Raw genomic sequence first — 12,951 nt, forward strand, 5'->3', positions numbered from 1 at the left:
ATGTTGAATTTTATAACAAAATCTAGTAAAATAGATAGCAAATACGCAATTTTTCGCAATAAAATGAATATTTAAATACTATATGGAAATGATTAAAAATTAAGGAATTAAGTAATAGTAACATACGATCAAGGGGGCGACACGTAGAAATGTAGTTAACATTAGTAAAGATGGCGGCGACTTCTATTAATGGGATCCGATAACATACTTTTGCGTAAAGCTGACTTCCGATTATGAAAAATACATCACCAGATATCACTTAAGAAGGTTGCATATACCTCGTATGTCAAGAGCAAGACTTATCTTTATTCATAATGTTGTTACCTAGCAACTGTTGTTTACTGTCAAACATTTTTTAAACAGATATGATTGATATGAACTTATTATTCCTCTATTAATTTTAAAGTGCAGAGCATAGTAAAGTCGGAGCAAGCATTAAACACGAGTCATATTCAAATAGAGAAATTATAAACCCAATAGTTCCAACGTTACAAAACCTGGAGGTTTAAAAATCTTACAGTGTCCAAGACAATGCAGAGAGGTTTAGATATTTTCGAAGATAAGAAGAAAATACTATCATCATCATCAGATGAAAACAAGCGGTGATTATTTTAATTTTGTTTACGACAAACATGTCCGATGAAACTCTGATAGGTTTGTGCAATCTGATTCTCGAAGTAAGACAAGATAGAGTGCATCTATGGAACTATGTGCGTAGACAAGACATACACCCTATGCCTGAAATTCATTAGTACAACAAGAAACCGAATAACGACTCATGTGTTTACTTTAAAGAATATCTGGAGCAAATTGTTTACGGAGCTAGAGAGCGAGACGAAATTACCAGGAATTATCCTAACATACACTATACTTGTCCTTACTTTACCTCCGGAATATCTTGAATTCACGTCCAGTTGGATATTAAGGTCAAAGAAGAAACGCTCAGTTGAGAACTAGGCAAGTCAGTTATGAGCACATGAAAGAGTTCTAGGTCAGACTGAGACACAAGTCACATAAGACTAAGCTAATGCAGCTTTGTACACAAAGATAAACATAGGTAAAAAAAAAGAACGATTCCAAATAAAATCAGAAGCTGAAGTACTTAGTCTATTACTATCTTGTATACCAAATTGAAAGGAAATAAACATATTCTTGCATTACTATAAAGTATGTTTTTTTTTATTCCATTCTTTTTAAAACATTTCTACATAATATTAAGTCTACTTGGGCGGCTTACAAGTTAGTATTTTGTTTAATATCTTGTAAACAGAAAAACTATGAAAGTTACAAGAAATCAAACAAAAAAATAACATGTACACCGCCGAAGTGGACCTAATATTATGTAGAAAAGTTTTAAAAAGAATGGAATAAAAAAATGCATATGTAGATGTGAACGCACACATATATAATTTTATTAGTTTCGGATACAAAATAGAGATAGCACTTCGAAATTAGTTTCCTTAAAATGCTTCAAGAGGGCTCTCTTTTCCTATATATTGACTTTACTCTTTGCATACAATCCTTACATTTTATCCAACAAAAGATTGTATATCAACTATATATATAATTGCAATATCTTACCGTCAAAATCGCAATTGTTAGCACATTGTTTACTTCTAAAATTGCCTTATGACATAAGTATCAAAGTTTGAGAGCCACAATTTTACCAAATTTTTGTATCAGGGTTAAGATCGGATACAAAAATACGAAAAATAGAACATTCGATGACAACTTTTAAGTTTGTATTGTTGGCTGCAATTTATGTACGTAGGAGAAGGCTAAACACCGGACCTATTTCTTTGTGATACCTTATTCTCTTTCCATTAAAAGCAATTTTTTTTTATTCACCATCCGATGTTATCCCTTGACGGCAAAACACTCGTTACCCTAAAAAAAGTATGTCTCATCTTTACACATGTAAACTAAAACCTTCATATATTGAAGATTACCAAAATGCAGGCCGAATCTACGGTTATTATTTAACGATTTACTCCGTACTTAAAGTATCTGACACGATCTAGAAAAAAAAATTCGCGAGTTCTCTCAATTGGTCCCAAAATTGTCCGGCATTATCCCAACACACCTTACCCAGATTGTCATTGCGATACGTTCTTCAATAAGACGGCACAAGTTTAGCCCCATCGTACTACTACTACTATTTAGATTGTAGGTTAACCATACCTACATACAAAATTTCACAACACACCATGATCACACCCAACTTATTGTCACGGATAGGTACGATGACCGAAGCAAGGACATCATTCTGTTTTGCAGTCTTTATCAAAATAGTAATTAATAGATACAGTATAATATATTAATTAAAAACAATATTATGTGATAACATCAAAAACAACTTGCGTCGGCAGCCCAGGATAAATTCCGGCCGGCTCGCCGGCAATGTCAACGGAACGGCGCTCAATGAGTGAGCGCTCGCGTCTCGCATCTGTGTGCGCACTCACACTTAGATAGCTCCCGCTCCCTCCCACCGCAGCGCGACAGAAACATAGCTTCAAAAATTCGAGATTTGAAAAGTTGCTCAGCTAGGAATTGCTCTTAAAAGGTCGCAAGTGATCGGAATCTATGCACGGCACATATATTGTAAATCTTGTAGGCCTATTTATAGGCTTAACTAAATATATACGTACTTGATGCTTATTAGTAATCGTTTAAAGCTGACTTATAAATATTTTGTACAAGGTTTCTATTCTATCCTTAGCGATATTCAGCTAAGTGAATAACACAACAGCTTAATGGAACAGCTTTCCCTGTGACTCAAACACCAAAATTACAAAAAAAATGTCTGATCAAGTGTTGATGTTTTCTAGGAGGGATGTAAATATTCCCTTATTATAAAATCTACTTTCTTTATTTTAGGTAAGCCTCCCGGGAATGATCATTTAACACATCCGTAATAATACGAGCACATTACCCAATAATATATTTTTGTACTAAACTATTTTATAATTAATAATCAAACGAACTTACCTGTGAAGTTTGATTACAATTATACGAGTCTCCAAATCCAAGACAACAAATATAATTAAATAGTGCAATAGTGGCAGCACACTCAACCAAGACGAGTTTATAAAATGATTGATTAAAATTGTTTTGCAGTGTAAATAAATCAAGCCTCATAACGTTTTTTAAATTTATTTTCTAGTATTATTGGCGGAGCATCTACATAAAATGTTTTTGCATCATCGCGTTTTTTGAACAAGAGCGTCGGTAGGAAAAACAAGATAATAATTATGATCCGATCCTATACTTATATGTGTTCAAGTCAACGTCAGAGACCAGTGTGGCAAGCGCTGCCAAGTAACTTGCCGCGCTCGGCTTTAGCTTACTCGACTTAACGTCTTAAATAAACAAACCAATACTCCTTTGCTAAATTAATGTTTTAGTTTAAAAAATGAAGTTACAAGTAGTGTGTTTTGCCTTGCTATGGAATTACGCATGTAAGTTGAACAATAACATATTTAATAAGTCGTTAAAAATTTGAGATTAAGTATTTACAACCGGTTTAATTTTGTGTTCGTTACATGGGTTTTTACGCTGTGATGTAGGTGATATGACACTTATGACTTTAAAAGCTAGTTTAAGGTTAAAATATGCTTTTGTTTTTCTGTTATTGATCGAAGTTATAATAATATTAAATATCATTAATAATATAGGTAAGTAGTACCTGTGCCTACTCTTCGTATAATCTATACATCTTACCAGTAGTTGTCATACATAAGTATATATTATAATTATCATATTGATTAATACACTAGCAGCATAAAGCTAGTGCATGCATATCGCTGCACTTGTTTTTTATACGATTAACGTTAATTTTGATAATTTGAAATGTTTGTCATGTCTGTATATATCTAATTAGTAATAATGTTTTATTTGTAAGGTAAATAGAATTTATCTAAATGTAATAAAATACCTACTTACGATCAAGGCAAAGTGCATTTAGAACGATAAGACATCAGTGTTTAGAGGTTATCAATTTAATTATACAAATATTCGTAATGTTGATTTCCTGGTGGTGACGACTGCCAATAAAACAAAACAATCTAAGACTGTACTTCTACTGATTTTCTGCGAAATCATGAAATAGGCTATTTTGTACTTTTTTGATGAGTATCAGGGGTTGCTGACAAGAGAACATGTTAATTGGTTAGTCAAATCTTTGTTAAATCGTGCTATAATTAATACTTGTAAATTTAAAATGCTGTTATGAAGTAATACTATATAAACAATGTTGTTTTGATGAGTGTATAGGTATATCAAATGGGCGGTCTCCTTAGGGCCACTTGCACCATCCCACTATGCTGGGGTTAACCGATTAAACCGTTAACCCAGTGTCAAATTGTATTGGTAACCATTGGTAACTCCAGGTTTAACCGGTTAACCTCGGGTTAGTGATTGGTGCAAGTGGCCCTTTACCTAATTAACATGTTATTGCTTTGCTATTCCGTGATATAGGTAAGTAATAACGTGCTAAGGGCAATTTCTTGTCCGGATAAACATTGTGTTGTAAGGAAAATAATACAAATAACAAATTGTAAAATAATAGAAGTAACAGAAGTGCAGGCCCTATTAGAGTACTTAGTGCAAACCTGATTCTCATCAATGCTATCACGTTCGCAATCGTTTGCCGTGAAACAGGTCTTTGTAATCACACGGCTCGAGTAAGACCGGTACAGTTTTGAAGTAAATATCAATATATATTTTTGATAAAACTGAATGACCTCGTCACATCGCGTAAAATAATGTACTTTATTGTAACTGCTATCTTACTTTAATTTGGAACGTTCTGCTCTAAGGATTTGGTGCATTTTGCTACATTCGTAGTTTAAATTAGGCATCCTTTGTTTATACGATAATTAGTTTTTATTGTCATAACACAGATATTTATTTAAACAACCAGTATGTAATACATTAAGTACATCCTTATTGATTAAACATAATGATAACGTTTTCTAATACAGATCGTGTCATCCACTATGACGCGCATATTTGTCAAATGTAACCATTAATAACATGACATTACGAGTCAAGGCACGTGTCTTCGTGGATGACACGGTCTAAATCAGTAATTATTTTTCATTAGATTCGTCCTGCCGTACGCCACTAGGAGTTGAAAGCGAGTGCGTGTCTCTGTACAACTGTCAGCCACTGTTGTCAGCCTTCGAGCAACGTCCACTGCCCGGAAACGTGGTCAGCTTCCTGAGGCAGTCTTCGTGTGGGTTCGATGGTTATGAGCCAAAAGTATGCTGCGGGCCTTTGCCTTCTCAGCAGCAGCAACCGGCTCAACCTACGGTAATGACGTCAAACACTTACATGACTAATAACCCATCTGTGCTCATGACTTATCTCCATCGAGACATGTTTACAGACTCTTACAATTTTATAATTTAAACCAGGGATCGGAACCGGTTTTTTGGAAAAACTTTGAAATAAATATATATTTCGGTTTATTTTATACTCCAAATATAGGACTCGGTTGTGTTTTTAGATAACGACTTCGTATTATTAGATTGCCCAATTAGAAATGAAATAATTAACAAAGAACGAAAAAATACCGTTTTCGTTCCCATACAAAAAATACCGGTTTCCGATCCCTGATTTAAACACCACAAGAATCCATATTTAAATTTAATACAGAATATTTATGCTTACAATCTTGTACTTGTGACTCGTACGTGAGGATGTGGAAAGCGAGAGAAGGTCTCCTACAATTTCTCTGATATCGTGGCCAGACTGTGTGTGACTAAATGATTGTCCATATTTTTTCTAAGGAATATGTACATTTTTCACTAAATTAAAGTTTATACATGCATTATATTATATATTTATAGCAAAGGCCTAGACCGACGCGCCCACCCACTTCCAACAACGATCAAGTAGCTCCTGTAGAGGACGAGGATTCATCTCCTTCCCCCAGTGGCGAATGCGGCGTTGACACCAATGGAGACCGAATCTATGGCGGCCAGTTTACCGACCTCGATGAGTTCCCATGGATGGCTTTATTGGGGTACAGAACCCGTAAGTATTTTCAACGATTGATTCTATAGGGAGCGTGCATGAACTATAGGAGGCAGCACAGGAGCCGTCAGATTTTTGGCGCGAGGCGTAAATGTGATGTTTACTGTTCCGATGTAGCCCACAAGATGGCAGAACCTACTATGCACAAGAAAACACGTGACGTGTAAATTTACATGTTTATTGTTCCGATTCAGGCCAAAAGATGGCAGACCCTCCAACGCGCACGGTCCCTATAAACCTTGAATAACAAACGGCATAAAAAAGATATACAAACAATGTATGGATGTTATTTCAAAAAGTCCCCACCTGATGACACATCTGGATGACCTAGTAGCAAAATAATGCTGAAGTTTGTTTGTTTAAATACTGAAGTTAACCTCATTTTGAAACATGAAATATCATTTTTGAAGTGAAAACTTCTTTAGCGGCGCTATGCACTTTTTGTGATGGGGAAAAAATGTTAAACTCGCGTCAGGGGTCACGTGACCGTCAGATTGAAAATTTGTAAGACGGAAACGTGCAAATTGAATGTCATCGAAGCCTGGTTACTTTTGAAAAATCGTATCTCATTCAAGTGTGACATTTTATTTTCTTCATAATCAAAGTGCTGTCATAACTGTTAAAGATGTTTAATCTTTGTTAATTGTGTTGTATTGTATCTTTGTGTTGTTGGGTGTCCATGATTGTAGACACTCAAATTTTTCCTTACCAATAAATAAATAAAATAAAATAATAAATAAATATTATAGGCCATTATTACACAAATTGACTTAGTCCCACAGTAAGCTAAATAAGGCTTGTGTTGAGGGTACTTAGACAACGATATATATAACATATAAATACTTAAATACATAGAAAACACCCATGACTCAGGAACAAATATCCATGCTCATCACACGAATAAATGCCCTTACCAGGATTTGAACCCGGGACCATCGGCTTCATAGGCAGGGTCACTAGGTCACTACCCACTAGGCCAGAGCGGTCGTCAAACCACCAACCAACCAACCACCAATAAGTTAAATAACAGAAAAGAAGTGTGATTGTTTTGGTGAACGATTCATTAACATTTACTGATTGTGTAAGCTAGTAGTAGACTACAGTCCTGCTCACGTCTCATGAATTAATCTGTATATGTTATATATTAACACTAAAATTTGCATTGCAAAATATCTTCCACACTCAAATTTATTTACGTAGGTATTATAAAGAATTATCTCTTTTTATAAAACTGCTACTTAATTTCTCCAAAATATCAAAAATGCACAACGTTAATATTCAAGTTTTCACTTCTGCCAGCACTCCCGGAGTGCAACCCGATTTTTTTATACACGCTTTTACTGCTGATGCTGACTGTACATCATGTCCCTTACGCGTCCTGTCTCGCTTAATATGCCTGCGTATTCCATCAAGAAGTTTCTTTAGCGACCTACCTTCCTACCTTATTATGTATGTATGTTAGTCGTAGCATTTTGTTTTTATGTATCTATGTAAATGTGCTTAATTTTAGCCTAATCAAACACCGAGGAAAGTGATCGAAATATTACAAGATTTGAATCAAATAACATAATTTATAGTAACACTATAAAATACCAATAGGTACGGAGTGATGTAGTAAAAGCGTGTAAAATAATAATGTAGTCGGTTTAGTGTTTAACAACTTGACAAATATAAATACAAATACAAATACAAATATTTATTAATAACAAAAAGTTACAAGTCATTTCTTGATAGTGAGTACATTCTGTACTTTATTGAGTGCAATATTTGACAGTATTTGCTAATTCTATTACCATAACCTTAAATTAAATAAGTTTTAAAGTAGCATCTAATGGAACAGTGTGAAGCACTCCGATATAATTTACCTTACGAGTACGACTGTCGTTTCAATATCAACCAAAAGTTTTAAGTATTCTCTACCATGCGCAAATATCCAGTCTTTAAGTCCTGAACAAACATTCTCGCCAAATTCAACGCGTGACTAAAAAAGGGTTTATTCATCACTTGACGAGTATTTACATGGCAACATAATGCGTCACTTGTGGTGTTTCCGTAAGTTAAATTTTAGTATCTGAATTGTAATATTAAATTGAAATAAACATTGTACCAGTTACACAATGCTATTCTTAGTGGTCTATAAATTATTTGTACATACCGTACTCATATTAAGTTATATACCTATAAGTTCTGTGCTTTGTGCCTCACTAGTACCAACCAATAAATTAGATAATGATTCGAAATAACGTCCGTTCAAGGCTAAGATAATTCCAGACAACATTATGTTATCTTGAACATTTTTAATCACTTTTAACCTTTTCCTTGCTTGTTTAATAATAAATTCTAATTCTTATTAATTAAAATAAATTTACATTGAAATAGGTTTTAAAGATTTTGAAAAATATGTTTAAAAATGTGTTTATGGATTAAACGCATGGACTCATCTTAAAGTTTATGGATATAGATTGTGTTTAGAATAATTAAAATACGTTATGACCAATGTAATGTAATGTAAGCCAATTGTGTTTCAGCCAACAGAACGATAACGTACCAATGCGGCGGAGTCCTGATCAACCATCGGTACGTGTTGACCGCGGCGCACTGCGTCACTGGCGCCATCAACCGCGAAGTAGGCACGCTGTAAGTCTATTTTTATAATACTATCATCATCACCTGTTTACGTTAGTGTTTGATGTAATGTCTTCGTTGTTCTATTTCATTATGGGGGTCATACTCAGTAGAAGTTACATAAGCATATCGTGGTAAATTGAATATAGATAAATTACTTGAAATGCTCAAACCCCGATTTCACTGGCGTATTTTACATGAGCAACAGCTTTTATTTAGCGACATGATAAGTATTGAGAGTCTGTAACGATCCAGACAAGCCCCGGGAATGTAGAACGATGTGAACGTTATAAAAATAATGTATTTTTGTTTTGGTTGGGTGATTTTAGCTTATTGTGGACTTAATGCATAGTCAGAATGGGTGCTCTGATGGATGATACATTTGAGAGTACCTGTTTCAAAATCTCCATCGATTTGCTATCGCCCAGTGACATGATAAAAGTAAGAACATACCTAAATATTAATTTACTGTGGAGATTTTGCGAGCAGTGTAAACCCTTTTTTTTGTGTCAGAATGTATTGCACCCACTTTAGTAACGTTTCTATACTAACTAATAACGCATGCAAGTTTACACGTGATTCAACAAGCTCATTTTGCCGGTTTTGTTCAAACACTTAAAAAGCCAATTATATTTTAAAGTGCCACCGTTCGGCTTGGCGAATATGATACTCAGAGCGACGTGGATTGCGTGGACGACTCGTGCGCTGACCCACCGCAGGAGATCGCGGTGCAAGCCGGCCTGCCGCACCCCGGCTACCACGACAAGAACAAGAACAGGGCGGATGACATCGCTCTAGTTCGGCTGGCTCAACGGGCCAAATATACTTGTAAGGAACAATATTAAACGTTGGAATTTAAAACAATTTTAACTTACTATTACTGTATGGGCTACATGCACTAACCTGGCCTTTGATTCACCACGCAGACCATAGACAATTTATAGTACTTTGCTGATTCAACAAGTAATTGACGCTATTTACTGTCATTACTTACCGACAGAGAAATGTACAGCAAATTGTCAGTGTCATGTGTCAAGTTGGTAAAAAAGACGTGACTGTCGGTAATTTGCTTAGTCTATTATATTTACGAAAATTCATTTGACGTAATAAGATCAAATTAAAAACGTTGTAGGTATATTACATTAGAAGTACTAGCACATTATGTTAATGAAATTGATAAAACTGTTTCGTCAATAAAACCGAAAAAACCCGCGCAACATAAAAATGCTGAGGCTAATCCAGTGAACGTAAGAATTATAAAACCAACTAAATAATATTACAAATATAAAACTGTATATCTATCATACCGAAATGTTAGAACTGAAGTAGATAAATAGAAAGTCTACGCACATAAATTTACAAGCAGAATCCACTACCATCAGTTATGAGATGTATTGTTTATTTTTCAGACTACGTGCAGCCCATCTGCCTGCCGGACGGCCGGGCGCGGTTGGCGGTGGGCAATGACGTTTACGTCGCCGGCTGGGGAAAAACCTTAAACGGTATGTATACTATTGATTTTACTACCGTTCTGACGATTCCAAGAAATAATCGGTGGGTTTACGAGGGCTGTGGTAAAACGAGTTACTATGTAATGAGTTTCACAGCGCAATATAACAAGTCATAGTTATAAATTACTACCTGTTGCCCATGACTTCGTCCGCGTCGATTTATTTCCCGAAACACTCTCTCAACCCTTTTTTAACCCTATTAGGGGCAAAATTTTCAACAGCACAAAATTTTTTTGGTACTTTCTAATATTTTCTCTTCCTACTAATTTCAAGCCCCTGCCACTCAAATCTTTCCCGTTACATATTTTTTACCCTTTTTAACCCTATTAGGGGATGAATTTCCAAAAACACTGAAATCACTTTTCTTCTGTTTTAATATCATACCTTTTCAAGAAGTTTCAAATTCCTAGCTTAAAACCTGAACGCCATACAAACGTTCAACCACTTTTTAACCCCCATAGGGCCACATGTACCAATCACTAACCCGGGGATAAACCTTAGGGGTTGAATTTTTCAAAATCGTTTCTTATCTCTTGTACTCTACATAAATGCAAATGCAACCTATACTTAATGTGCAAATTTCAACTTTCTATCTCTTGTAATTTCGGCTCTACGTCAATTAGTCAGTCAGGACACACACATTTATACATATATATAGTACATTTAAGTACTACTAGCAGGTTACATGAGTGTTTTTTTATTATTTTATTTTACTGCTCAATACCAAGAGCTGCATTACTTTTAAGAGAAATTCGACCATTCATCCCTATTTATATTATAAATGCGAAAGCAACTCCATCTGTCTGTCTATCCAGTGGCGTAGCGTGAACTTATCTAGCCGAAGGTGAAACTACATCTGTGAGACCCTTTTTGTTCAGTGTGTATTCCCAAGGTACTAAAAGGGGGTTTTGCCGTGGGCGAGGGCTCCATTTGTCCACGCCTAGATACGCCACTGTGTGTATTACCTCTTCACGCCTAAACCGCTGGATTGATTTAGATGAAATTTAGCATGTAGATAGTTTGAGGTCCGGGGAACATAGGATAGTTTTTATCAGTCATCATCATCATTCAACGCAGATGAAGTCGCGGGTAAAAACTAGTTAAAAATAAAGTTATATTTCAGGACGCAACAGCCCAATCAAGCTGAAACTGAGGCTACCCATTTTCGAAAAGGAAAATTGCATTCAAAAGTACCGCACATTGGGTGCCGAGCTCGGTGACAAACAAATTTGTGCTGGTGGAGTGTTCTCCGAAGACGCGTGCAGAGGTGACTCCGGAGGCCCTCTTATGAGAGCCAAGAGCAAGGGAGTGTATGAGTCCGTCGCTGTAGTGTCCTTCGGCTATGGCTGCGGCAGGGACGGATGGCCCGGAGTCTACACTTCTGTATCAAGTTACATAGACTGGATTCGTTCTACGATGCGAGAAAATAATGTTTAGAAAGTTAGAGTATGATTATTTCCAATATTTAAATTGTAAATCTTGGATTTTCAGTCAGTATGACTTAAATGAATTATACGTACCATTGAATGAACGAACTGTGTTCGTTCAAGTGTTCAACGTTTACGCATTAATCTCAAATTTGTGATAATGTTTAGTGAATCCTAAACAATTTTACTATTTAGGAATCAATTGTAATTTGGTGATTGTAATCGGGAAAATGTTTTCATAGATTGAAGATGTGTACTTTTTTAGATATCAAAAACATGATACTGATACCTATATATCTATACAGTTAATTGTGTCTCAAGTGAAGCAATTGATACCTATTATGAGTTAAAATTATGCAAATTGCTGCCTTTTTTTAATGGCATACTAGACTTATACTGAGCAGTGGGCGATAAAGGGCTGATATGATGATGATAATGACTTTCCTAATAACATCATAAATAAACGGATTTTAAACTTCGTACTTTTTCCTTATCACTATCAACATTTTCTTTTTGTTGTATGTTTCTTAAAATTTGTATGATGAAAGTCAGAAAAAGTGCTTTTGTAATGTCCAATGAAAAAAAAAAAAAAACGCCTGTTTTGCCGAACGTTTTTGACCAGTTTACTTGTGACATTGCCTATTAAGAGTGTCAATCTTTCTCTCTCAGATAATAATTGGTTACTTACGTATGTATCTATGGCGGGTTTATATTGGCCAATGGTCATACTCACGTCATACTTATTGTATGGACTGACGTTTAATCTGACAAGGCTATTTGTACGTTACGTAAAAATAGCCATACATTTGAGGTGCCCTTCCCCCGCAAAAATCGGCAGACTGTTTTGTACAGAAAATTACAGACAAGGCGTCTCGGGTTGGTTAAATGCTCTAAGATATTGGCTCCCATAAAATATAAGTCCTGATTTTGTTGACCCATAACGATTTAACGTTTTTAGGTATAAATATTGTTAGTTATAATGTCAAAGATCATAATATCGTTTACCATAATACAGATGGTCATAATTTTAAATTTCGAGGTAGGTAAATACTGATAATGCATAATTGAAAAAGGAATATTAAATAAAATAACAATAAGAAGGTCAAATAATAAATTGATATAGTGTTTAAAGCCATATTCAGTGTGTTTATTTACATTTTTAAGGAATTCAGACCTAAAATAGATTATTTACTATTAACAAATCATAGTCGTACTACGTGCATTATTTTTACTCGTAATTAGGTAAGATAATGAACGTACCTATGATACTAAAATTATGCTTATAGAACATGTTTTTTGTTAAAACGAATTATATTTGTGTCTACTGTATTGTATAAAGTTATCGCTGA

At 35.1% G+C, this 12,951-nt stretch overlaps 1 protein-coding gene across 1 annotated transcript; it reads left to right on the forward strand.

The window, feature by feature from the left end:
- Positions 1-3,299: 3,299 nt before the first annotated feature.
- LOC133534678 (phenoloxidase-activating enzyme 1-like) lies at positions 3,300-12,739 on the forward strand. Its single transcript, XM_061873903.1, has 7 exons — positions 3,300-3,458; positions 5,105-5,313; positions 5,853-6,039; positions 8,568-8,676; positions 9,305-9,492; positions 10,074-10,166; positions 11,299-12,739. Exons 1-7 carry the CDS (start codon positions 3,413-3,415, stop codon positions 11,610-11,612), a joined length of 1,146 nt encoding a protein of 381 aa, XP_061729887.1. The 5' UTR covers positions 3,300-3,412; the 3' UTR covers positions 11,613-12,739.
- Positions 12,740-12,951: the final 212 nt, after the last annotated feature.

Source organism: Cydia pomonella, chromosome 2, assembly GCF_033807575.1.
Source record: "Cydia pomonella isolate Wapato2018A chromosome 2, ilCydPomo1, whole genome shotgun sequence".
Taxonomy (NCBI): domain Eukaryota; kingdom Metazoa; phylum Arthropoda; class Insecta; order Lepidoptera; family Tortricidae; genus Cydia; species Cydia pomonella.